The 27,849-nt window shown below is 35.0% G+C and overlaps 1 protein-coding gene across 1 annotated transcript in view; it reads left to right on the top strand.

Moving 5' to 3' along the window:
- The window catches only part of LOC104523583 (transcription factor RFX3-like), a 27,382-nt gene extending 115 nt beyond the window's left edge, over window positions 1-27,267 (top strand). Inside the window, exons 2-4 of the mRNA XM_029084552.1 lie at window positions 7,304-7,401; window positions 18,128-18,386; window positions 27,070-27,267. Of these exons, the coding sequence (XP_028940385.1) occupies window positions 7,304-7,401; window positions 18,128-18,386; window positions 27,070-27,267 (555 nt within the window). The remainder of the gene's footprint in view (window positions 1-7,303; window positions 7,402-18,127; window positions 18,387-27,069) is intronic.
- Window positions 27,268-27,849: the final 582 nt, after the last annotated feature.

Consider the following 27,849-nt stretch of genomic DNA (forward strand, 5'->3'; position numbering starts at 1 on the left):
GGGGGCGGGTTTTTTGTGAAAATTAAAAAAAAAAAAAAAAAAAAAAAAAAAAGGATGGTTCTTCACAACATAGTGAAGAAATTGATTCCATACTGAGGCTGCTGAATGAACTCTTTTGCTTTGCTTTTTTCAATTTATTTTGCTAGAATTAAAATAGCCAGATAAAAGTAAGCTGTTTTCAGGATCTATCCCTTAACTAGAGCGTCTGACAAGCACCAGTAGTAAACATACATTGTTCTAACTGTAGATTATTATGGAAGTCATGTAGTAGCTCATAGATATTTAATTTATAGTACTGAATATTTAAATTTTCCCCTTTAATTCATGAATAATGAATATGTTTCTGATATTTTTGGCCATATCATTTCTCCTTTCATTTGGATGCCCAAGTAAGTGCAATAACAAATGTACAAATGAAAAATAATATCCTTTGCATCTCTAGGCTTAACTCTCTGCAGATCTTTGAACAATGTCATGAAAATATTTGTTGTATGACAACAGGTAATTCATGATGTTCATTTGCCAGGGAAGACTTTTATAGCAACCAGCACAGTGCACACCTCTGTTAGATGAGACAGTCACTCACCTATGCAGCACCCACAAGCTTTGGAAGTAGTGGTAGCTGAAGAAAATGGGAAGGAGAAAAGGAAAAGTATGGAGGTGAAAAACAGGGACTGAATGTGAAAGCCATGATAGCTGCCGAAGACTTTTCTGGGATACACAGAAATTAGCTGTCCATATAATGGGTATTCTGGGTGACAGCTGAAGCTTCTGTGATGCTTGAACTTAGCTAACCTTTGTAGGATATTTTGTCTGTTAACTCTTTTTGTAAGGTTTGTGAAATGCAAGACTTTTTTTTCTTCATGAAATATGATCTGAAGTTATTCTATTTGTCCTTTATTAATGTAATATTCATCTCAAAACACAGAAGCCTAGGAGTAGATTGGTTTTTTCCTTGCTTGATTATTCCTTATTGAGAACAGGAAACTGATTTTTTTTTTTTTTGTTGCACTGAGTGTGGTAAACTGTCCCTGATCAACCTTATATACATCTCCTCTGTACTGTTGCTTCTGAGGATCCCCTTTCATTGGATGCTTCATCATTATTTTGGATTATTTTTTGCTGTGGGGATATTAGATTATATTTTTTGAGCTGATTCTTGACACTGACTGTAGCAATCAGTGTAATGTTCAAGAAAGGAAAGCTAAGGCATTAACCCAGCCAAGGAAGAGGAGTTGCTTCAAAATTTTGAAGGGCTTGAAGATGCAGCAAGAATGTTGGGAAATCTAAAGCAGACAGTAGATTATGGAAGTGTATGTGTGGTGAGGAGAAAAGGAAGACTGAAGATGTGAGTGTGGTACGCCAGCAGGAAATTTGTTGAAGATTGTAGATAGGATAGGTAATTTCAATTGTAGGGTTAAAAAAAAAAAAAAAGGAATATCAACCATTGAAACAATCACTGTGTTGAGGAATTTGCACGTCTGATCTGCCCTGAGGAATTACCTGTGTATAGGTTGCATATGTCTAAAGTTAATATTGGCTATATGTACATTTGCTAGGAATGCCTAAAGAAAATCAGGAGAAAGAGTTCTAATTTCATAAAGTCATTCTTTCGATGGCAGAGGGAAGGTTTATTGTTTCTGCACGTTTTAAGTTACCAGTGTTGAAAGTTGGGAGGGAAGGTTTTATGTGCATAGTAGATAAGATATGTTTTCATTTTTTTCTGTGGTTTATAACAGCCGTACTTAATAATGTCAGCTGGATCCAGAATATGTGTGAATATTCACATTTGGATTATATTATCTTGTGAATATAATTTACTAAAACAATAGGGCACTTCTTGAATTTTGTTAAATTCAAAGATACTGCAACATAAGTGTCTGTGTATGCAACAATTTGGCATAAGCTGAAACTCCTGTATTATCATGTTTACAGTAATTTATTAGTACTTTTTAGTGAATTGCTACTTCAGATTAATTTGGTATTAATTAATATTAAAGCAGTGTATAATATTTTTCCAAGTGAGGTCTCTGTTTCCCATATTTCCATTCCTGTATAAACGCCATACTTAAATGGCATCTCATGCATGTATTAATTTGAAGTTGTGTTCATGGCATCAGTGTTTCATTTTTGGTCACAAAATGTATGATATCTTTTTCATAGTGAAGAATTTTTGATGTAAAGAAGAACAAGCTGAGTAAGTGGAAGGTTGGACTAAGAGCATTTTTCCTATAGCTGTGTTTGTACTGAAGCATCCTGTCTTTTGAGCAAACAGCGAAAGAGTAACTTTTCAGCTAAAACAAATCCCTAATTTGCATATAACTAGTATAAATAGCTCATAAAGTCTGCTGATGCTCCAAAAAACAGGAATAAAAAGGTACTATTAATGAAATTTAGGCTTCTTCTCTGATAAAAGTGGCACTGGTGGCAGCTGGTTTCATGCAGCACAGCAGCTGTCACTGTAGAGGTGGAATAGAGGGGAATGGTAAGGGAACAATCATGTCCACATGTAAGCAAAAAGTGACAAGAGTAAGACCAAAAAGCCGAGAGTGTAATTCCATTTTAATAGCCTAAGGAATTTTCTCAGATATGGGGATTTTCCACCAATGTCTCATTGTTTTTTTCAATAGGCACTCTTTAGCACAGTGCAGTAAGCTTCTAAGGATTCAAAATTAACCTCACTTTGTAATTTATGCCATGCAATGTGGAAAGATTGGAGAAATAAAACTAAAAGTAGTCATATAATCCATTTTGTAAAATTATATCCATGCATCAGAAGTTAAGCAAAGCATTTCTTCATATTCACCATACATGATGGCTGTCATATTCACAAAGCATTGTATCATTAACTGGAGATGCAGACTTGTGCTAATCAAAATTGCTCTTGATGCAAAATCATGTTTAGCATATGAAAAACATAATCATGAACTGACATTAGCCATTATATAAATATGAATGTGCTTAGAATATTACAGCATGTGCTATTTATATGTTGCTTGCCAAAAATAATCCAGACTAATGAATGTACAAAAATTATTTTTATTTTTGAGAAGAGAAACTAATGCACATCTAAGTTGTTTACATAGGCACTGTGAATAATTATATGTTCTTTTTTAAATGGAATTTAAAAATCCTTATTTATTTTGCCATACTGTTCTTCTCTTTGCTTAGTAGTACTTTGAACATAAGCACTTTTTATTTGAAATAAAAATTCTCTCTTAAATTTTGTTTTTATGCTTCAATGTAATTTCTGCATCTCAGCATGCATTTATGCACTTTATTTTTGTTGCCGGACTCTCATAGATGCAGTATAACTTAGTTCCTCATTTGTTCCTCTGAAGCAGTATGTAATCTAAGAATGTAATCTATTTTCCTCCCTGCCCCACCCTTCAACTGGTAATTAAATCACATATCTATATTGAAATAAGTTTTCATTTGCCTCTTGTTTTCCTGGAACATTTCAGCTACTTACTTCTAATCCTCTTCCAGTTATTTGTTTCAGGCTAGAATCGCTGAAGCAAGATGAATGAAAGATCTGTCTGACCCCACTTAACTAATTATTTCCTATACAAATCAGTTAAATTTCGTTTTTCCAGCTAGACAATAAAAACAATTAGCACAACTAGCTCAGCAGTCCACCCCAGAACATAAAATTTTTTAACTTGCATACTGTCACTTTTTAATAAATATTTCATTGTATTCTCTGTTTTCAGCCCAAATAATTTAATTATTTCAGTATATTTTAATGCAAGAAGGCCATTTAGATTTAGATCTCTGTTGAATATTCTCTCTGTGATCTCAAATTTCCACTCTGCCTCAAAAACTAAAGAACATAGCTGATACAATTCCTTTAATAGCTCAATAAAGGGTGCAAGGAAAATGATATATAAAACAGAAAAGAAAGAATTGTGGTTTTTTACAATTTCCAGAAAAAAATGTTGATTTTTTTTTGGTGGTGTTTTGTTTCCTCATAACCAAGAACTTCTCAAATAAATTTGTGCAAATAAATAGGGTAGATATATAAGTTTTATGTCTCCCTGGCATTGAAGATTAAAAAGAAATTCCAGAGGCAGTAGATGACATTTTTCCCAAATGAAGTAAAATAGAAAATAAAATTAGTATTTGAGGTATCATATAACAAAGATGGTAGAATTTTCACATACAAGGCCATTCTAAAGGCCACTCACTTATTTTGTCATTGCTTGACAAAAAAAATACTTACCTCTGACTTTCTCTACCTAGGGTTGTTCTGTACATTGCAATACAACATATTGACTAAAGCTTCCTTGGACACCATAGTCAATTTAACTGTAGCAATACTGAGTTTCACAGGAGCTGAGACAAAAAACCTTTTTTTATAAACCGTCTTTTTTTGTTACCGTATTGGAAAAAAATTAACCTAATTCAGTGGCCCTTTTTAATTGAACTTCATTGCTAAAATTTTAAGGAAAAACATTTTGATCTACAAAAGTAGATAAGATGTTTTAATAGCACTATAGTGTAGCCATTTTTAAATGTTGATTTGAAAAATAAGTTACTTTATTTGCATAAACAGTCATGACATTTCTAGTAGTACTGCATATTAGGCTAATAAAGAATTTATATAAAATGGGTGAAATTTTGAAATTAATCAATGAAAATTTTAATTTTAACATTTTTTTTGATATGTTGTTTTATAGTAAATGATTTTGCTATTGGTTTAGTTTCAAATCTGAAAATAAACACATTTTGGGATTTTTTGGTTTCCTGAGCTTTGATACACTCTATACTACTTTGTCCCTGCAGTATCCTCTGTTCTATGGTAAAGGTCTAGCACTGTGCTGAATCTCTTGTTTTTGAAATGGTAGCAGCTTGTATCCAAGAATAATGGGAGAATATAATACCTTGTATAGAATGTGAATGTGACCTACACTTGCTGATAAGTTTTTAGTGTGTTTGTACATACTGTAGAATTCCGTTTTATCAGTATGCAGATTGTAGAGAGAAAAACAGAGTTCTTTTATTAATAGAAAAATAGTGTAGGGTTTTTTAATAGGGAATAAACCGTATCCACTGTGTGTGAATAGAGAGCAAAGTGCATTTTGGGAGAGGTTGGACAAGAACATGGAATTCATACTGACAACAGCCTCATTTCCACAGTGTTTCCCCAGCTGTACTACTGGGACAGAAAATGGAGTGTATCTATTACACGGCAGGTGACAAATTACTGGTTTTAAGAACAAAGCCTGCTTTCAAGATGTTTTCTCACTGTATAGGTTAAGTAGATCAGTTTTGTGCTCTGTAATAGACTGATCAACAATGACTCTCCTCCCTTTAATTAAAGGTCATAGAACTTGAGTCACCCGAGAGGAAGAAACACTTTTAGAGTCAGACTTAAAAACTATCATAATATGTTGCATATATGTTTCACAGTAAAGCAGATATACATTTTAGCCAATTACCGTGTGAGTAGATGGTTTTGTCACAGATTAGCAAATTTGAATATTGAGAGATTAATTAATAGTAAGCTTACAGGCATAACTTTCTTATAGTGTATTTGGATCAAGCCCATTCTATTAAATTATGATTTGAATAAATTAAACTTATGAAGTCAAAGCTGATGGAAATCAAGCAGTTTAATTCTTTGAAAAAATATTTGCACAGTACAATATTTCTGCTTTTTAATTAAAAAAATTTTTCTAAAGCCTAGTGACGTATAAAGTTTAGATCAGAGTTTTTTGTGTTGACTTTAAGAACTGAATATTTCTATTCTTAAACTAAATAATATTAGGAGAGGAAATCTACACAGCTGTACCTTACCTTAATAATTAGAAAACATCTTCAAAATGTATTTTTTGAGGTTGAAAAATATCATTTCATGTAATTTGTCAATTTATGTAATGATTCATGTGGGAAATCGGAAAACTTCGGATTTTAATAGATATTTTGACTATCATGTTGTGTCTCATTGTTAGTGGACAGAAACATCTGATTTTCTATCACACTAGTGTAGCTCCATTCAAAACCTTGGATGTTTTGGGGTTTTTTTTTCAGAATTTAGGTTTTAATGTCAACCTAAGGGAAGGTTTCTGTGAAAATATAGATTTTCCTTTTGTGATCTGAGTCAATGCTATAAAAGACTAGAAAAAATGTGCTTTTTCACAGAACTTGTAAAGATACAGCAGAGTTTAAGTTATTACATCAGGGTATTCTCAAATAGCTCTTGGACATGATCCATCAAATGCATGAAACCCAGATTCATCTGTGGTTATGGTGTTTGCAGTTTTTAGGACCAACTGTATCAGGCTGAAGTTGCCTCATAACAAAATAGCTGAGAAAAATAAAAGTCACTTAGAAGCAGTTAATGTTAAATCTGTTTACTAAATATGTGCATTCTCACTTTCTTGGTTCAGTAAAATTGTGCTAGTCTGTGAAGTCTGTAAGTCCTTTTGCATCTTTTAGAATCTGTACTGTTCTTGAACCAGAATATGGCTTCTCTAAATGATGTCAGATATAAAATATGGAATTATTGATCTTTACTGTGGCCAAAGACAAAAAATTAAGACTGGAGAAGAAATTTGCATAACCTGGGGCCTCCCTACATAGTATATGAATCAAAGGAATTGATTTGTGCCTAATGACGGGCTTTTACAAAACAGGCATGCCATTTCAGCAATATGTATGAAGATAATCCATGCCTTACTGCCTCTTGTTGTTTAGCTTATTGATGTAAAACCAGGCTTTGTCAGAGTTTGTTATAGCTGATGATATTCTGGGAAAGAAGTTACTCAGATCGGGGGTTTTGATACATAATTGTACATTGGGAAAAAAACTCGTATCACTGTAGTTTAACTCCAGTTAAACAAGAGCTAAACCATCTTGACGTGAACTTTTATATCTAAACTTACTGCAACACATTTGAACTGTGATTTTAAGGCTTGTAGTATTCAGGGTTGAAATGGAATAAGAAAAGGCATACATGTGGCCAAATAGTACTTTCTTCCATAGTAAATGTAATTCTTCATCTTGGTGCAAAGCATGCTTACATTTAATTTTATCCTTATTATGCTTTCCAGTTAGTTCTGTCTTTTGCACTGGAGGTATTTATGCTCCACGAGCATGAATCTTCAATGTTAGGGCTCCATTTGCCAGACTTACAGCACAAATATGGTGTAAGAACATGGTGTAACTTTCTTTGCTATTGCTGTGGCATACCTTTAGTAAGCATGAGAACAGAGATATCCCATATTGTTTAGAAGCCATTAGCACTGAGGCATCGGCCGTTCTTTACAGTATCCCAAATTTCTGGCGTTCTTGTTTTCAGGTACAGCAAGTGCAGACTGTGCAACAGGTACAGCATGTCTACCCAACCCAGGTTCAGTACGTGGAGGGAAGTGACACGGTCTACACTAATGGAGCCATGTAAGTTGGCAAATGATCAGAATTTGAATGTTTGTTAAAATGTGAAGTTAAATGCATACTTTCAGTTAGATTCTACAAAGTAGTGTATTTTAAGTTGCAAAGAAAAATTATGCTATCAAAGCTCTTTTATGGCTAAAATAGATTTTTTGATAAAAAGCTAAATTCACTGTTTGTTTTTATTAAGGCAGAATTTTTGTGTAAAAAGAATTCTTGTGATTGTTTTAATTGGACTTAGATGAAATTACATATGCAGCATAGTGTTGTTTGAAGAAGTACCTTTCAGTTTATGGGCAAGTTCTGTCCATAGGATGTAGTGTGTAACTTCTGTCCTCAGAACAGAAGGCAAAGCCTTCTGTATTCCTGGCTGCAGTCCTAGTGGCAAATGCATAGAAAGGTGCAGCAGCTGTAGTTATTATTTAAAGAAAGTAGTTATGTAATTTAATTTCTGTGTTTAAAAAAATGAGAGAAATATGTTTTTCCAAAGAAATTAAGAGAGGCAGAGGAAGGAGAGTAACTTTGTCTCCTTTTGCTGATTCTTTACCCTCTTTTCTGCGCATTACTGTGCATTTCCTGCTTCCCTGAACATACTTTTCCATCATCAAGTTCCTTTCCCCAATATGTAAGCTTAAAAACATAGAAAGAATAGTCAGCTCAGACATCAAAGTAGGCTCATGTTGCTTGGGAAGGAGCTTCTCCACTTCTTTTTTTTTCATTTGCCTACCTTTTGCCATTTTGCCATGTTACTGAGTTTAGGAAGAAATTATTTAGTACCTGCAGGTACTTATTTGTTGATGGTAATTCAAGAGAGATTCAAAAGAGCAATATTATATGAATCAGAGACTTCCGTTAACACTGCTAGCATTCTGTGGTCATCTTTATTAGCGTATTTTGCTTAATTAATTTTTCACATACTGTCTTGTCTGTTTTCTTCTCATTTGTAAATCCTAAACAACGTTATCTTAAATGTACATTAGACTTCCCTATGGTGCTGGTTTTTACTGGGACAGAGTTCCTTTTCTTCATAGTACCTGGTCTATTGCTATGTTTTGGACTTGTGCTGCAAACAGTGTGGACAAAGATGTTTTAGTTCTTGCTGAGTACTGCTTACACAACATGAGGGCCTTTTCTACTTCTCACACCACCCTGTCAGTGAATAGGCTGGAGGTGCACAAGGAGCTGCGATGGGACACAGCTGGGACAACTAACCCCAACTGACCAAAGGGATATTCCAGACCATATGACGTCATGCTCAGCATATAAAGCTGGGGGAAGAAGAAGGAAGGGGAGGTGTTAAGTGATGGCACTTATTTTCCCAAGTAACTGTTATGCGTGATCGAGCCCCGCTTTCCTGGTGATGGCTGAAGGGTGGGATTGAGTGAATGAATTCCTTGTTTTGCTTTGGTTGTGTGTGCAGCTTTTGCTTTACCTATTGAACTGTGTTTATCTTAGCCCACAAGTTTTCTCATTTTTGCCCTTATGATTCTTCCCCCCATCCCACTGGAGGGTGGAATGAGCAAATGGCTGTGAGGGGCTTAGTTGCCAGCTAGGGTTAAACCACAACAGTCCTTTCTGGCACCAAGCATGGGAACATGGTCCCTGTCTGTGGTGTAAAACATATTTTTTCACATCTTGTCCTCTTCAGACTGGCCCAAGTGCCATGGCACAAGTTGTGCTGTATTCTCCTGTGGGGCTGATGTGTCAGGCCATCAAACTGACACAGTCCAGTAAACCTGGTTGTCCCTTTCCTCCACCTGGCCAGAGGCGGGGCCTCTATATTCCTGGTCAGAGTATTCATTACTTGAGTAATCAGAAACCAAAACCAGTATTTAACATGTACAGCCAAAAAGGGTGCATGGCAAATATTAGGGGTTTTTTCCACCCCTGGGGCAGTCTATTCCAGGTGTATCGGATACTCCTCTAAGTGAAAGCAAACTGTGGCCTGCACTCTGCTGCCAATGGGATTGAGAAGAACGCCTTAGGGATATCAGTTGTAGCCTACCACTTGCCTACTTGTGACTCCAGTTCATGCTGGAGTTCTAGCATGTCTAGTACAGCAGCACTCAGTGGCAGCATGAGTTCATTGCAACCACAATAGTACACTGTTAGCTCCAGGTCATTCTTAAATACACTATTATTCAAGTTTCTCTTTTTATTTATCACTTGTAAGTTCTTATGTGAGCTGTTCACGCATGCACTTTTGGCAGTGTGTGAGGTGTGTACTACATGACTGCTTATAGTCCTTGGAAAAAACAGAGCCAGATGGTACTAACTGCTTAGTGCAAACCTTCAGATTTCCACGATTTTATTGTGTCTCTGTATCAGAATCCTTTTGTCTGTATCTGCAAAATCAATCAATGGGATATAAAAGACTTCTTAACACAATTAGAAAACACTCCTTAGCAGGTGAGCCTAATCCACATTGTCTTTCCCTCCTAGAGAAGAAGAGTTTACCTATGTGGTCATGACAACAGTGAGAACAGCCAGTTTGTTGTTCAGTATTTTTAGGACATTGACCTTTCTAAAGATTATGGTTTCATTCATGGAAAATAGAACTAGTCTGTGTTACACATTTTTCTATATACTTGTATACTCCAGATTAAGAATGGAAAATGTCATTTAGGTAAATTAAAGTTATTGCATATGTATCTTACGTGTTGTAATGCCATTCATTTATTTGTCAGATGGAGGAGAACAGGCCTCTAGGTTGCTGATGGCTAGCTTAAAGAGCTAGATTAAAGAGTTGTTATTCTGTTTGCTGTTTTATCATTGCCTAAATTCTGTGGTTTAAAAAAAATATATATATATTTGTTTCTCTTCTTGTTTTGCCACTGGATTAGGTTGTTCAGAGCTATATCAATGTGGGAGTGACAATTTAGAGTTTTTGGAAATGAACAAAAAGCATACCGTATCCCTAACATAGTTGACATAGACTGTGTTGAGTTCTACTGTGGCAGAAAACACAGAGGCCAGCCTCTCTTGTGCTAAAATGTTTAGGCAAGTGTTCAGATTGCAGTTTATCTTTTTGTGTTCTTCATGCTGAAATCTGTGAAAGGTGAGCCTTGTGTGTCCTGACAGATTCACAGAAGTGAATTGCTCTCTTGGGAATCTGTTTGGCTGTTTCACTTTCAGAATATAGGATTAGGTTTGTAAATGAGGTGAATGAATAGAGTGATCACCGGTTTGTCTTTTGGATCATCTTCCTATTATGATATGTTTGATTTATTTTATGACCATGCTAAATCAAGATCTTAATTCTAACTCAAAATCAGATACAGGATGCTTCCATAATCTATCAAGTGATAGTACTTGGGTGAGAAGTCTGCAACTCATAGTTAGGGTGAAAACATTAATTCAGTGTACAGGCATGGAATAAATGTTACAGCATATCTGATGAAAGAATTATTCTTTATTTCAAAATAAAGCACTTGCAGACTAGCGTCGATTTAAGTCCATCTATGCTAGCAAAAAAGGATGCAGTTAGAATATATATGAGGAGAAAGTTACCTGATTCTTTTGATTCTAAAGGTAAGACGTTAGTCAGGTTTTGCAGTCTTTGTCAAGTGTAACTGTTGTGTTCTTACAACACAATTCTTCCCACACATTTTATATCATGATTTGTCTATGCTTAAAAGATTTTGTTTTATTATAATTGGAGGCATAATGATAATACAAGGAGTGTTACCTACAACTTGTCACATACCTTGTATAATATGAGAATATTTCAATTATGCTATCTACATTTGTGTCTGGTTAATAACAATTTCGCTTGTCAAGCATGTCACACTATCCTGAAACAAAAATGCATTGTTGTTGCGATGATATGTACAGGCTTACCTGGCAGTTTAGAATAGATAAAGAATATTATGGCTGCTCCTCTATTAAGAAACTAAGTGAGTCCCCTGTACTAGGTATGAACTTTCTTCTTTTATAAATTGTAAGGTATTAATCAAATGTAGCCATTTACCTGATAATTCTGGTGTGGCAGAGAGTTTTAATTGCTGGGATTACCCAAGAACTGCTGTTGTGTCCAAACCACATTCTACGCCAATTTGTTGTACTACAATTTATGTGGTTTATGTGTGCAAAACACGCCTTGTATGCAAACCCAAGAATTTAGTGTTACTCTAATTGAAATCTTAACAGTCAAACCAAAGAATTATTATCAATGCAATTAAAGTTATCTTCCTAGTATCCGTCTCTTTTTCTCTGGCATTGTGCTTACCCTTTTAGTACCCCTCTGCATACCAAGTTCAATGGCTTTCATCTGAGAAAGGATTACAGCAAGTTACCACCATCACAGGTGTTATACCTGGAGGAGCATGATGGATAGTGGGGGGCTCTCTACTCACATTGGGTCCACTTGCACCTATTTTTAGTACTTTCTGGCACCGTCTACACCGTATTCATTCTTCATTGGTTGCTGTTTCCATATAACATCTGAATTTGCTATTTATGGTGTGTTTTACATTTGCTGGATACTTCTTGAATACTGTTATCCCAAGCTCATGATCCTCTTTGCTACTTTTTTAGTCTAGGGTCAGGGACTGTTTATTCTACATAGAATAGCTATTCAGTATTACTGTCTGTTAGAGCAACGCATCAGCATTTTAACGATAGGTGTTAAACCACATAATCATAGAAAGCTAAACTAAAGTGGAAACAGGTTAAGTAACATTTATTTGATTATTCGACAATTATAGCTAAGCTAGAACAAAGCTCTAGGCTAGCACAGACAAGTTGAGACAAAGGAAGCCTGACAAGCCCAAGTCTTGAGGTCTTGCAGATTTAGTACAAACAATGTGACATGTTCCTAACAGTGGCAATACCATATTTCTTGGACTATAGGTCTGCGTTACTTCAGAATTTTTAGAGATCTGTAACTAAGGTTTGCTTATCTGTCTAATTACAGGTCCTGAGAATATAATTTATAAGTTTTCTCCTCTGTTTTCATTTACTTTGTTCTCTGGTTTACAGAATATTCCTGCAGTTGTGCATTGTGTATGCTTTTATTGCTTTATTTCTGTGTGGAAAAAGATCTAGAACTGAGTGTTGAACATCTCAGTTCATTTTTATTGATGATGAATGCCTGTCGGTAACATATTTACTTTATTTTTTGAAAGTGACAAATAAGAATTTATTTATATGGAATAATGCAACTCTATTTTTATAAAGCTTTTTCTGACTCATATATTTTTAGTTGTCCATGTAGAGGAAATGTGTGTGCATAAAGCAGATCAACTATTCACTGTTACAGAGGAAATTGCTTACTTTGAATTTTTGTTCTCTGTTTATAGATGCATTAATTACCCTTTCATAGTGTAGGTTTTGATCTTGGGTCTTAGCAGTGAATGAAGACTTACTGTCTTATCAGTTCTTCAGTCTATGTCTTTAGATCAATTGAGGAGGCTTTTGTGGACAAAGGTTATTGCTTCATTGGGATTTGATCTGTTATTAAAAAGACCAGAATCCATATCATGGTTACAGGAGCAGATTTATTTGTGGGGAGACAGGAGGTTACGTAAGGCAGGGTGAGACAGATGATTTATTCCTCTCCATTATCATTTGACTACTGTGTCATATTGTTTTGTCAGTGTTAGGGTATATGGCACTTCCCTTTCTTCCCATTGCTCACGGTACAGGACCTCCAGAGGCTGCAGCAACGCACTGGCTGTGATAAGGCCTACTCTCAGTGTTAGATGAAAGATTCTGTTTGCTCTAGTTTCTATGAAGCTCGCTGTCAGCTATAGGACCACAGGATTATACTAAAATCTGAAAGGAGATTGAGGATATTGCTCTGGTGTGAAAGATTTTCTTGGCTTTTATGCATGGAGGTTTTCTACCCTATTGCAATACCATAGCATTATCATGAGCATTAGCTACTCTACATATAAATAATAGTGTATCTTGAAATATTTATTTTCATCTAGTCTTTATCATATTTATATCCCAGTAAATAACACCTTAGTTAATTAAGTACCATAGAGGGCTAACTTGCATTACAGAAATGACAGTGAAAAAATACTTACATGCCTGCCTGCTAAGCTATGTAGGTAATATCATAACATACCAAAACCCTCAAGAGTAATTCTGAGGTTATTGATTAGCAAGATAATAATTAATTATGATGTTACTTTTTTGTTTGAATTAGAATTACAGAAAAATGTTAAATTTTACACTGAGTGGTTTTCTTGTTTGAATTAGATGTTGTTCTTTTACAGCCACTGTGAAGGGATGCTGATATTTCAAGTTACAGTATAAAAGTTATATATCTTTAAGTAAAAAAAGAGTTATGTTCATTTTACACAAGACTTGAATTTTCCAAGTTGTTGCCTACAACTATTGATAAGAATTTGGTAGTTAATTACTTATTTTGCAAGACACAGAAGTTACTGTGGTATAATTTCAAGTTAAACTGCACTTGAGTTAATTGTCCGAACTTCTAACCTGATTTGAGAATTTTTGTTTGAAGGCAGTCTGCATTTCTCAGTTCCTGGAAAAGGAAATAAATGTTGTTGTGGGGTTTGGGGGTTTGTTTGTTTGTTTGTTTTTCTAAAACAGAGTGATGGAAAAATCTTGCAACAAGGCAGGCATGTCTAACATGAATAAAACCAACATAAATCTGTAGGTCATCTTTTGTAGGCAAATATAAATACGGCAAAAGTAAGTCTGTCTTGTCATCTACTTGCTCAAATAAAATTTGGGGCCATGATCAGCCTATGTAAATACTGTGCTTTGACCCCAGCCAGCAACTAAGTACCACACAGCCTCTTGCTCACTGCCCACCGGTGGGATGGAGGGAAGAATCAGAATGGTAAAAGTGAGAAAACTCATGGGTTGAGATAAAGACAGTTTAATAGGTAAAACAAAAGTTACATGTGCAAGCAAAGCAAAACAAGGAATTTGTTCAGTCCTTCCCATCTACAGGTACGTGTTCAGCCATCTCCAGGGAAGCACCACGCAGAAGGTTACTTGGGAAGACAAATGCCATCACCCCAAATATCTGCCCCTTCCTCCTTCTTCCCCCAGCTTTATACACTGAGCATGATATGATATGGTCTGGAATATCCCTTTGGTCAGTTGGGGTCAGCTGTCCCAGCTGTGTCCCCTCCCAGCTTCTTGTGCACCCCCAGCCTACTCGCTGGTGGGGTGGCGTGAGAGGCAGAAGAGGCCTTGGCACTGTGAAGAAAATGAACTCTATCCCAGCCAAAACCAAGACAATAAATTACTGAGACATGATGAGATGTCAGGAACACTGATTTACAGTAGTCAATAGATTAGATTCTTGACATTTGCATAGAACTGAATCATAGGTGCAGCTGGGAATAAATGATTTCCCATGTGTACACGTGCACACTGATAACTAAGGGAGGACAAGATTTACTCTTTCTCTGCCATTGTTTTTATTTCTTTCCTTTCTCTGAATTGTCAGTGTCTTTGAAGCTACAAGAAGTGTCTCTAAAAGTTAAGCTCAGTAACATTATGTTAGTGTCTGTAATATAGCACAAGGCATTGCACTTAATTTATGTGCTAATGCTGTAGCTTACTGAATTTAGAAATTAGTTTCTGTCTGGTTTTATTTGGAAAAAAAAATTATACCACAACTCCATGTTTTTTATTTCTAGCTTAAATTTTGCAAATCATTATAAAATGTATGTAAAGAAAAAGGCATAATAGGTGATGTTTTGAGCTATTGTATCTTGCAATTCTTATCAAACTCAGGCTGGTCTCATTAATTTCCAGTGTGGGATCTCAACACTGGACACCCGTTGGGCTTGCTTAATTTAAATTGAATTCATGCAGTGTCTGACTTTGTGTGATTTGCTTACACACATGCATAAACATTATCTAGTTTGCAGAGCCTTCTGGAAACTAGGATTCTGCAGCCTTACTTCTTAGACTTCAAACTTGTTAGTAACTCCAATGAACTTTCTAATGGTCACTTTCTAGCTCTTTGCTAAGTTGCAATTATTATTAATGGTTTTATCTCACTTTTAATTACCCTGTTGATCTCTGTTACTAAAGGTTTGCTTAGTCATCTCCAATAATCAGATGTTCTAGAAGAACCTGCTGGTTGTTGGAAGAAAGGGAAGAGTATGTTTTATCTTGGAGTGTGACCCATTGGTGTACCCCAATGACTGCTTTTGATCCATTGATATGGATTACTGTTATAAACAGATGTAGGTGTTCTGATACAGTCAGTCCTTATTTAGACACTACACGTGATACACAGATCTAATCTAAACAAGGCAAAAGCAAACAAGTATTTCCTTTTCTCTCTCTATTCCACAGCAACCAAGTCTGTGATTTAATTTTCTTGTGAAATTTTGAATCTTCTCTAGAGACAGTCGCTTCAAATAACTGTCTCTTCAGTTCCACTTCTGCAAGTTGAGATTTGTTCTCCTCACATCTTTTGGACAGTCTTTTTCCTCTAACCATGTCTATTTTTACTATTTACAGTGGCCTTGTCCTTTTGTACCCTTCTGTACTAATGCCTGATATTGATACCAAGTTTTTCTTTTCTCTTTTGGGAGAAATTAGAGTTTTCAGTCTCTTGACGATCATTTCCATGAGCTATTTCCCCTGAGCTTCCATCACTACATTTTCCTAAATTATCCTATGCTGTGTAGCACTGTTCACATTCTGTAAGTTGTGTGATTCTGAGACAGATGCAACACTGGCTCTGCTAGTGATTATCTTGTTTATCACAAGATAAACTGTATCACGATGGTAACACGAGGTATCACAATGATACTTTGTCTTGATAAAACATATTAATCAGGACCTGCATGGTACCTAAGCAGAAATATAAGTTATTGCAATGCAATTGATATTAACTGTCCAAAAGAAATATTAGTAGATTGTCTACTTGAGCATTAGTCCCTAAAATAAGTATTTTGCTTTGTTTTCAGTAGACTTGCTTAACTTCAGGTTTTTTGCAGCTGATCTTAAGGCTTTTGAAATACTCAAAATAAAAAGGAAAATGTTTAAGTAGCTTAAGGAGGGGTGAGAACAAATAATGTAGTATGAGGCTTATGAAACATTTAGAATTTTATAACTTTTTTTTTTTGAGTTTCTGAAAGTCTTTGAAGAGGAAGGGCGAAGTTGTTGTGGCCATAGTTAAAACAAGAAAAGTTCTGACTTTCTTTGTTAATAAGGTGCTGTATGTTATTCAGTTATTTAAAAGTAATTATTTTCTGAAGCTGAAGAAGGAATCATTATCTCTGAGTCCATTGTTTACTAACTAATTAATCTTGTCCAAATTTTCATAATGAAAAAACATAACCACAAACAGTAAATTGCCATGACCTTTCTGATATATTGCTAAGAAACTAATCTCTGTCTAGATAAAGGGAAAAAAAGATCTGACTTCAATTTCCTGGATAGCGATCACCATCCTACTGCATAAAATGTGGATTTTTTTGTTGAACTCTCTTAGTTACATGATGTTGCATGTTTTTGTGTTTTGTTTGATTCTACTAAACTAATTAGAGACTTATGCAGAGACTGTACCTCTCTGTTTTCTCTCAATCATAGTACTTTAAAAATGTATTTACTTGGACTAAGCACATCTCAGCATAGGCACCTCCAGGTTAATGGAGAACTTTGAATTTTAAAACTGTGTTACCTGTTGATTACAAGCAATATTACAGAATGTTACGCTTAAATGGTTGGGTAAACTGACTGGTTTTTACCTTTTGACCTTTCTGTTTTCATACTTGCCAAGATACAAAGCTTGGCAGTCAGAAAACAGGACAGAATTCCCAAATAGAGTTTTCCAAAGTGAGGAATCTGGACTTTGAAATAATGCTATTTGCTTAACAATTTTGAAATCTGTTGATTTCAAGATCAAATTTAGTGCATGGAAACAAATGCACATTCAAAAACTATAAACAGATTTTAACCTATGAAGAGTAATGATTCAAGATAAGTGATTGAGAATGTGAAACATGGCAGAATATTTTAGTAGCTGAACAGTTTGTTAGGGTAAACTGGTCAATGAGGCATGAATGTTTCCTAGCTGAAAGTGATTTTAAAAATATGTTGCTGTTGCATAACTTTAACTTCTTTCATCTTTGTGACCTTTTTACAAGGTTTTGGTTTTATTTCTTAAAATGCAGGTTTTTATCCTAACATGAATTCGTGCCCAATTTTGAATTCACCCTGTAAATATAACTGCATTTTCCAAAATACAAGTAAACTCAGAATTTCAAGCTTCAACCAAGAGCTTTAATGAATCTAAAAACAATAGATAACATAGGGTTCTTGAACATTGTACTCTCTTGGCTGACATTTGTCTGAATTGTTCGCAATTTTGTAACATGCACAATATGCAAAATATATAACATCTAACTGAAACAGAAAAATTTATTGTCGGATTAAAAAAAGTTAAAGCAAATGGAAATTTATAAATTGCTGTGCCATATATTGGATGAGCTCTTTGTGCCCATCTCCTCAATTTTTGTCATACTTCCCTTCTCTCCTCCTCTTCAGGTAAGACTGACAAATTCTTCTGGAAGGTTTACTGAATACACGGTTTAACATTGTCACTGAATTAGTTATTTAGTGCTTTGACTTGATTAAGTGTTATTCTCTGTGGAGGCAGGGGTTGTTTGCCAATCTTACTTAATTTGGTTATAGCTGTTGCACATACATTTCTAGAATTATAACATTTCCCTCAGATAAATGAACAATACAAGTAATTTCCTTTTGTTTTCTTTTCTTGAAGCCGATCAACAACTTATCCTTACACAGAAACCCAGATGTACAGCCAAAACACTGGGGGCAATTATTTTGATACTCAAGGAAGTTCTGCACAGGTGACAACAGTGGTCTCATCTCATAGCATGGTGGGCACTGGAGGGATTCAGATGGGTGTCACAGGAGGACAACTCATTAGCAGCTCAGGAGGGACCTATCTGATTGGCAATTCAATGGAAAATTCTGGTCATTCAGTGACTCATACAACGCGGGCCTCCCCAGCGACAGTAAGTATTTCAGACTGATGCAAAATCTTTGAGACTAGTTTCTTAGTCACTCAAATGTTCTTACAGATTGACACTGGTTTTGTGACGGATTGTACAGCAGTATTATCTTGTCAGAATAAGTAATACATAATACTTTTGCTAAAATATGTAATAAATACATACATGGAAGTAAGGTACAAGAGTAGGAATACTGTGAAAACTTAAACATGATGGCAGACCTTTCCCTTGACAGCTTGCAAATATTTAAACTTCATAGGGTAAATTTTTGCATTCAAGTAGTATCAGTGAATGCTTTGGGAATGCTCATATAATTGTTTATCTGAGCTGAATATTTGTCAGGTTGGAAACGAAAACAGCCTCATTTAACATTTCGTATTTTTTCTGAAAACATAAGAAAAACACAGTGTTTTTGAGTATACATGAGATGTAAATGTTAAATAATGTAAGTTACAGATAGGTATCTATAACCTCCCTGCATTTATTTGATTTGTTTTCTTGTTATTAGTGTAGGTTTGGTAGCTTATTTTAAAATATTTCCAGTTGTTCAGAATGCTCAGATACGACCTTTTTATGCTTTGTTTTCACTTATCAATGGTATGTCTCCGAAGTCTGTTCCAGATTAAGAACTCATTGTGGAAGTGTTTTACAATGCTATGGGAAAATGCATTCTGTTACAACTGTGATAGATAATATTGCAGACATTTTAACATAAGCATAGAACCTTCCTTTAAAAGCTTACTCCATCAGCCCTTATTTCAGTTAGGAACATGGGTTTATACCTAATCTAGCTTTGCTACATGGCCCTAACAAATACTTTCACCTACTTCTTCTGGGTATTCTGATCTGGAAGTAGAGATTTGGAAGTAATGGGGAAGAGAATTGTGAAACACAGAGTCGGAAGAGTTAAAAAATACAGTGAAGGAGATAAAGCATCATTAATAATACAGATTCATCAGTACTCAAAAGGGCAATGAAATTCAGGGAATTTATTTCTAGGAACCAATATAATGAGTAAAAATACTATTCAGTTTGGAATTATAATAAATGTTTATGATAGCATTGGATAATTTAGACAATCTGATAAAATCTCTTTATTTTGATTCTTAACGTGGTTGGTATGGATAAATACAAAATTTTTGTACAAATGTAAAAAATATTTCATCAGAAAACTGTGTGGTTTTATTTTCTGATAATAAAATTTGTTAAGATTCATAATTCAGGAATAGTATAAATATCAGTAACATAGTGGGAGCTTTCAGCTAGCAACAGAGAATTTTATATTTGAGTTACAAAATAAAAAATTGTGTATATTAATATTTGCCTGTATTTGACATGACTTTAACAGAAAAATAGACTTTCTGAAAAAAGCTGCATTCCTCGTTAAGATTCATTTAATGAAAATCAAGACCTTAATTTGACTGTTTTTCCTTTGAACATTCTCTCATTTTGCTTATTTGGAAGATATTTTGTGGAATTTTTCACCAGACTTTATGGCTGCCAAGCACAGGCAAAACAAATAATTTTCTATAAGAAGAAGTAAGGAATAAATCTTCTAGATGGAATGAAATTTGAAAAATTGATGTTTTTTTAAATGCTTAAATGACAATGTTTTCTTAGTTGTTTTAAATTGTTCTACAGTTGAAAATAAATTTTGTCTCTTTAGAGATCATGCTAATTTTCTCCTTAATCAAATAAGAACAAATGCATTTGTATGTTTTGCGTATCATGCTGTAAGTTTTGTTTTATTCACTGACAAAAGAATTAATTCAATGGAAATGCTTAACTGAATGTGAAATCAAGTGAGGCTTAAATGCATCCAGTAAACACAAGGGAAGAGTAGTAGACTTATTTTGAAGTTAAATATCGTAGAATGATCTGATTATCAAAAGTCCATGCTGTATTTTGCAAATTAAAATCGGGGGGGTTTTTTCCAAAATTGTAAGTAAAATTTGCCGAAATTTAACAAAATCTAAGGTTCATACCTTCAAAAAGACCTTTCTTTGCTTGATGTATCAATAAAACATCCTAGTTTAGTTACTCTGAGTAACTCCTATTCTGCTGTACCAACTTGCTTTTAAGAATAGAAAAAAATACTGTGGATTAAATGACCATTATTAAATTGCATTTTTAGCACTAAACTAGTTTATTGTGTTTTTTAAGGTGCTATTTATTTTGTATAGTATAGTTCTGTATGTATGAGGGATTAGAATTTATTAGAAGTACATTTTTGTTAAGGAAGTGGGACACAACATGATTTTAGATTTTATAATTTTAGCCTCTTGGTGTGCATGATTCAGCTAAAATATTCAAGAGTCAATCGAAACACAAAAGATTCAGCTTAAACTGCAATTTTAAAGCACCAAGTCTGTTTTAATTTTACTAGAGGACATAATTAAGCTATGCAAAATAGAGCAATGTAATATTTTATTTGGATTGCACCTTAGATAGGTAGAGCTTGTTTCACTTGTGATCCTCATTTGATCTTTGCCATCATAACTTTTTCATTCTTGTGTAGAGAATCTATTGGAGTCATCAACAGAACATGTGTCCTAGCTGGTTTGCTAGTATAATACTCAGAAAATATTTCCAGATTTTTAATTTTTTTGGAGAATTTTCATGTGGACACAGAGGATATAGAAATTAATAAGAATTTACTTACTAACACATGGTTATCACAAGCTCTCTCTACTGTTGCCGTAGATGTACTAGTTCTGTTTATTCTTTTCAGCCAATAACTTTGTTTATTGTTATTTACCCTCACGGGTCAAATCATTACCTTCTGTAGCAAGCAAATTAATTGTACTATTGATGTTAACTATTTCTAATACATCTAGCTTAAGTTAAAAGCAACAAACAAAACAGTTTCAGGTTAAAAGTCAAACGTATAAAATAAGTCCATTGTGTTAACTGTGTCTTAGATAAATGAAACTTAAAAGTATAATCTACTTTTCAGCAGGTATACTATTTGGTTTATACAGGATTCAATAAAAGAGATTCAGAGGCTTTTTACTTTAAGTCTACCTTCACTTTGTTTTCCTTATGTTTTAATGTAATTCTGGGTTCTGCTTCAGGTTTAATGAAGAGCTAATATTTTGTTTGTAACATTTTGTTCATTTTAATTTCTCTCAAACATTCATACAAGAAAGCAATAGCATGTTTTTATACTCAAAATTTTAAGAATTGAGCACTAGCAAAACTATTCCAATATAAATACAGTAGTGCTTTATGTTAATATGCATAAAGAACATTTAGCATTTTCTTTACTCATTTCATTTCCATTGATTTCATTGCTTCTTCCCATTATATCCTTTGCTGGTCTGTTCAACTACTTCTCTACCTACAAAAAAGCATTTTTTCACTAAAACAGAAAGGCATTCAGATTATAAGACGTTCTATATAAAATACTAGGTAGATAAACAGCTTTCCAGAATTACCATTTTCATGTGATTTATGTGGATTGGTCAAGAATAAATTATTATTGCATTGAACAAGAAGTGATTTACCCTAGCTGGATGTCTGTTTGAAGTGAATTTGCATGTTGAAACCTGTATGAAATTATCTGTTTGGTTTATTTGTGGCTATCATTAAAGGGGCAGCTGTATTTGAGACTAATTAGAAAATTGGACTGCCATGTGAATAATGAAATCTAAAACACCTTCCTTTTTTTTTCCCATATGTAAATGTCTAAGGACTGTTCTTGTCATAAAATAGAATGATCAAATCAACATACTACCTAATGTCACAAGGTTAAAAAAAAATCATATCATTTCTAGTAATAAAAGCATTTTCCTTATCAGCCACTGAGAGGCTCTCATCTTTTAGTCTTGTTTTATAACAAGCTTTATGGCTGATCTGAAAGTTGGCATTCATCAGTCATCACCAACCATAGGAGGTCTCCACTCATGCTGTTGCAGAAATTTGTCCTATTTCAGTGCAAATCTAAATGTGTGCGAAAATAAAAGCAAAATTAATATGGGTATTATGTATCACCACAAATTATTATTTCTGGTAGTAAGCACAGTGTGCAAAATTTAGTCTTAACTTTAAAGGAAGGATTGTACCTGCCCAAAATGTCTCGCAATTAATGGAGGGAGAACAACAACAACAAGAAGTAAGAAGGCCCAGTGTAAATATCATATCCTGATAATACAGTTTTAGTGGAAATACTTTAAGAACAAAGTAACAAATGTTTAAATGGTCCATTAAGGGTGGAGGGGGTTATCATTTGCAAAATAGTTTGAGAGGAGATTTTATTTATTAATGTCTTTCTTGGTAGAGGATCTTTTTTCTCCTCTATTCCTCAACTTTTCTGGTAATTTTTATTTAGCTGGGGCCATCTTACATGTCTGACCAAATCCAAGATGCACAGATTTTTATGCTGCAAAGGATTATTAGATCATTTGGTCTGACCTATTATACTGTTAAGACATGTACTTAAGACTTCAACTGAGTACATTCGCAGCTTGTGTGAAAAGAGCATCCGTTTCCAGATACAAGAATAATCTTTTCTTAACTTCATTCAAGTAAGTCATAAAACTGGTTAATCACTGCTACTGCTAAAAAAACTATGAGGTATGAATTAACTGGAGAGGTGGGAAGTGTACAGGATTTATATATCTTGTGCCTTTGTAAACCTCTGTCTCCAAGACTTTTCCTCCTGCTTTAGTTTCTCCTTCAAAGCCTTGGAGTGTCATGGCTTCTCCCTCTCTCTGCCAGAGGTTTCAGCCTAGCAGTGGCCAAAATAACTTAGATCTTTCTCTGCCCCCCTTGCTGCTCCACTGTAATGTCTTGACTTGAGACTGTGGCCTTTTCACAAGACAAGGAATGTGGGGGAAAGAGAGAACAACACTACTAAGTCAGCCACACCTACCCTGTCTGCATTCTGACCTCATCTGCTTTTTCTCCTTGTTTCTCTTCTGATGCAGTCTGGCTTCAGCTTTCAGTCACTGGCTTTTGTTGTGTTTTCTGCATATAAAAGCACTGTAGCACCTCACAGGTTTTTTTCAGTTTTGACAACTGAACATTTATTCTGGTATTTGTGTATTAAAAATCAAGATGTAGTGTTGTTGGAAACTCAGTTTATTTCAATGTAAGCATTCCAGTTACTGATTAAAAGTATTGTAAGAAACAAAATGGTTTTTTATCATAACATATTTAAAATAGGTATCTTTGAATAATTTCTGTTAATTCCTTTTATTTGAAAATGCATAAGCCAGATGCGAGGTGACTTGCCACTGATGTTCTCATAACAGTCTGATTATCAATGGCATGGAGGCATCACTTTTCTAAAGGACTGGAGTTTTTTGTTTCTGATTAAATGTACATTTGTTCTAAAATGGCCATTCTACTTCTCTCTGAGGCTTTCTTGCCATAAATGTTTTCAAATTTGGTTTTAATAATAATCTGAACTAAGCTTTCCTTTTAGTATCTCAATTCTGGTTTTCTGACGTGAGTAACTTCAATGTGTTTCCGTATGTTTTTCAGTGTTAGGTGGAATGTATATGCTATAGAAGTCCTTATAATCAGTTTGACAAGGGATTTTTTTTTCTTTTATGTGTTTGTACTAAATATGGGGAAATTTATCACAAAGAAAAAAAGTTTAGCATCTATTTGAAGTTATATATAATAGATATGAGATACATGAATAACTGGATGATCCAGGGAAGAGATGGTGAATTGGTCAGTTTGAACGTGTTTGAGAACTTAAAAGGAAGATAAACATGGGTAGCAATGTTTCATTTGGGAAGGAGAAAGTAATCCCACCTAAACTCCAAACATTTTGTATTTTTCCAGCCTAGGGCTGTTAGGTGTGCTTTTCCCCATGTTGACTCCATATATTGTTTATAACCACTGGAGAACTTAATATATTCATTAGCCAGTATACACGCCTTAGGTACATGCAGACTACTGGAAGTGTGCGTTTGCAGCAGCTATTTTAACCAGTGTCTATTATGTATATTAAACTTGGATGTTATGTTTACAATTTATCAATTTTAGGGCAAAAAAAAGCTTTTTTCCAAGTTTTTAAGATTTATCAGCGTTCTTTTAATGTCAGCATATGTAAAATACCACCGTTATTTTACATCTTTTTGTGTTCTCCTTCTGCATATTTGCATTTCTTTCATTCCAAGAAACTTTAATATGTATCTTTCTATCTTCATAGCACTGTTTCATTCTCTTGAGCAAAATTTCATAGAATCTATTTACAGGTGTTGCTACAGCTTTGTCTGTTGTGAGGAATGCAAATCTTCCAAATGCAATTCTTCCAGCTGTAAAGGCTAGACTGAAGTGTTTTCCCAGGGCAAGCTTGTCTGCCAAACACAACCCTTTGGCATAAGTTTCAGAAGGCAGTACAACATAGATGAATTCTATGTCCTGAGAAATAATGCATGTTTGTAGCATCCTAGAAGAGAGAAAGCATCACATTTTCAAAAGTCCCGCCTGGATTTATCCTGTAGTTTCAGGTTAGTTTGTGATGTGTACACACCTTATTTAGGTAAGCAAAAGTGTCACAAGTATCCAGGACTTAGCTGGCTGTACCAAATTAATCTTTCTTGTACACATATGGTGAATTAGTAATTCCTTTATCACAGAGCATATGATAAAAGCTCCTTTAGAATTTCACTTCCTTTAAAGCCTAAAATGGCAAACATTCGGAAATGGATAACAGGTATTGTGAATGGGAGGTGCCTGTGGAGATAGACGGGAGGTGTCTTTTTTGAACATGATGCAACAGTGTATTGAATTTTAAGATACCACCTAAGGTTGCTTGCTTTGCTGGTGGTGGAGGATAGTTTGCTGATGCAAACAGATAAAGAAAATAAATTGTAGGACAGACAGATTAATCACAAAACCTCAGGGCTTAAACTTCTGCAGATTGTTTTCTTTATGTCCTGACCTTTGTAGAACAGCTTACTATAAATACTTTGTGTTGAGTTGAACCATTAGTTAATTAGTTGAATCATGGAAAAGGACTGTTTGTTTCTTCTTCCTAAGAGGGAGGCAGGTTTTTTTCATAGTGGGTTTCAATAGGTATTTAGTATGTCTATGCTGTACACATCTGAGACTGTTATGTGTAATCTGTTTATCTAGTAACATGTTAATAAATGCTAAGACATAGCAAGAACAGTTAATGACATTCAAATCAGTAGATTCTATAAAGACTGAACATTGTAGGATTCCAGATGTATGTACTGGGATCAAACTGTTGATTTTTTTAACCCCAGGAAAATACCCTTAATCATTAACAGCTGTGTGAGAGTGTAAGGCAGTATTTTAGTTGGCAAGCAAAGTAAATTGAAGAAGTCCACAATCATTAGAGTTATCATGCTTTTATTTAGTGTCTGCCTATGTTTATGTCACTGTACAAACTGATTATCTTTCCTACCAGTAGCATAACATTTAAGATGGTTTAGTTGGAGTTGCAGTGGGAGTGATAGTGTACATTTCAGAACATTTTAATAAATAATATTTTTTGTCTTGTTAAGAGAAGAGTAGGAGAAATATATGACTGATCACATATTCAAATAAATGAGTGTGAAATTCTTGTTGTCATTTAGCATTTCAGATGTATAGGTATCTAGTTGTTCCTGGAATCTCTCACTGCTTATTGCTAAAAAATGCAAGGGTATTAGTCTTCCTTTTGTGTTTATGCAGAATATAATTTTAAATGTTAAAATTATTTCCATATTCTTTCCACAAAATATCATAGTAAAACCCATTGCATTACCTATGTAATTAATCTGTGTATGTGCTTAAATGCTGTTTTGAATAGAGGTGAAATTGTGTTCAGATTTTCTAGAACCTGAACTTAAAAGCTTGAAGGAACACATCCTTCACATAAACTACTTTTTACTTGGGTAGCTATTACTCCCTGTACACATGGTACTCTCTGTCACATAGATCATCTTGAAAGCTCAAAATCTTGGAATAAAATAATAGAATAAAAGAATATTTCAGTTGGAAAGGACTACAATGATCATCTAGCCCAACTGTCTGTCCAATTCAGGGCAGGACAAAAGTTAAAGCATATTGTTCAGGCCGTTCTCCAAATGTCTCTCAAACATTGACAGACTTGGAGCACCCACCACCTCTCCAGGAAGCCTGTTCCAGTGTTTGACCACCCTCTTGGTAAAGAAATGCGTCCTAACATCCAGTCTAAACCTTGCTGGGTGCAGCTTTGAGCCATTCCCTCATGTCCTATCCAGTGATAGGAGAAGAGCTCAGCACCTCCCTCTCCACGTCCCCTCCTCAGGAAGCTGTAAAGAGCAATGAGGTCATCCCTCAGACTCCGTTTTTCCAAGCTAGACAAACCAAAAGTCCTCAGCCACTCCTCACAGGACGTGCCTTCCAGTCCTGTACCAACTTTGTTGCCATCCTCTGGATGCAGTTGAGGACCTTCACATCCTTCTTAAACTGTAGGGCCCAAATGCACATGGTACTCAAGGTGAAGTTACATCAATGCTAAACACAGCGGGACCATCGCCACTCTTGACTGGATGATTGTGCTGTGTTTGATGCCCCCCAGGATGCAGTTTGTCCTCTGGGCTGCAGGGACACACTGCTGACTCCCACTGAGCCAGCTGTGGACCAGCACCTCCAGATCCTGTTCTGCAGGGCTGCTCTCCAACCACTCCTCTCCCAGTTTGTACTTGTGTGTGGTGTTACTCCATCCCATGTGCAGAATCCAGCATTTGTTCTTGTTCAGTTTCATGCCATTGATGATTATCCAATGCTCCAGTCTAACCAGATCCCTCTACAAGACCTCTCATCCCTCAAGGGAGTCTACAGCACCTCCCCGTTTGGTGTCATCAGAAAACTTGCTAATGGTGCATTCAACTTCTTCATCCAGATCATTGATAAAAATATCGAACAGAACTAACAAAGGTGAAAGGGCAAGGTGAATGATTTAGTGTCTAGAAAATCTGTCTTCAAATCAAACGTATTTTATGATAAAAAATAGTTAAGAAGTGTTTGTATAGCCTGCACAGGAAACAGCTTTCTGTCATTAAAGAGATATGTATCTGTGAAATAAAGCTGAAAGTTAATTTTGTCAAAATTTAGACAAGAAATAATGAACAAAATAATTAGTAGTGAGGACAGTTTCTCTTGAGAGAAATTCTGCTGCCCTAGAAGAAAAAGGTGAAGACTCATTTTAAATAGACTTATGATGAAGAGTCATTTTAAATGATTGTAAAATTGTTTTAAAGGAAGTCTCATGATTTAAATATGATGAATCGTATAATGATTTAAATATGATGAAGACTCATTTTTGACCACCAAAGGAATCTGAAGGTGACAAGTCCATGGGACCTATTGGATGCATCTGTGAGTCCTGAGGGAACTGGCGAATGAAGTTGTGAAGCCTTTATCTATAATATTTGAGAAGTCCTGGCAGTCTGGTGAAGCTCCTGCAGACTGGAAAAAGGGCAGCATAATCCCCATTTTTAAAAAGGGGAACGAG

This window comes from Antrostomus carolinensis, unplaced genomic scaffold, assembly GCF_000700745.2.
Source record: "Antrostomus carolinensis isolate BGI_N321 unplaced genomic scaffold, ASM70074v2 scaffold3544, whole genome shotgun sequence".
Classification (NCBI taxonomy): Eukaryota; Metazoa; Chordata; class Aves; order Caprimulgiformes; family Caprimulgidae; genus Antrostomus; species Antrostomus carolinensis.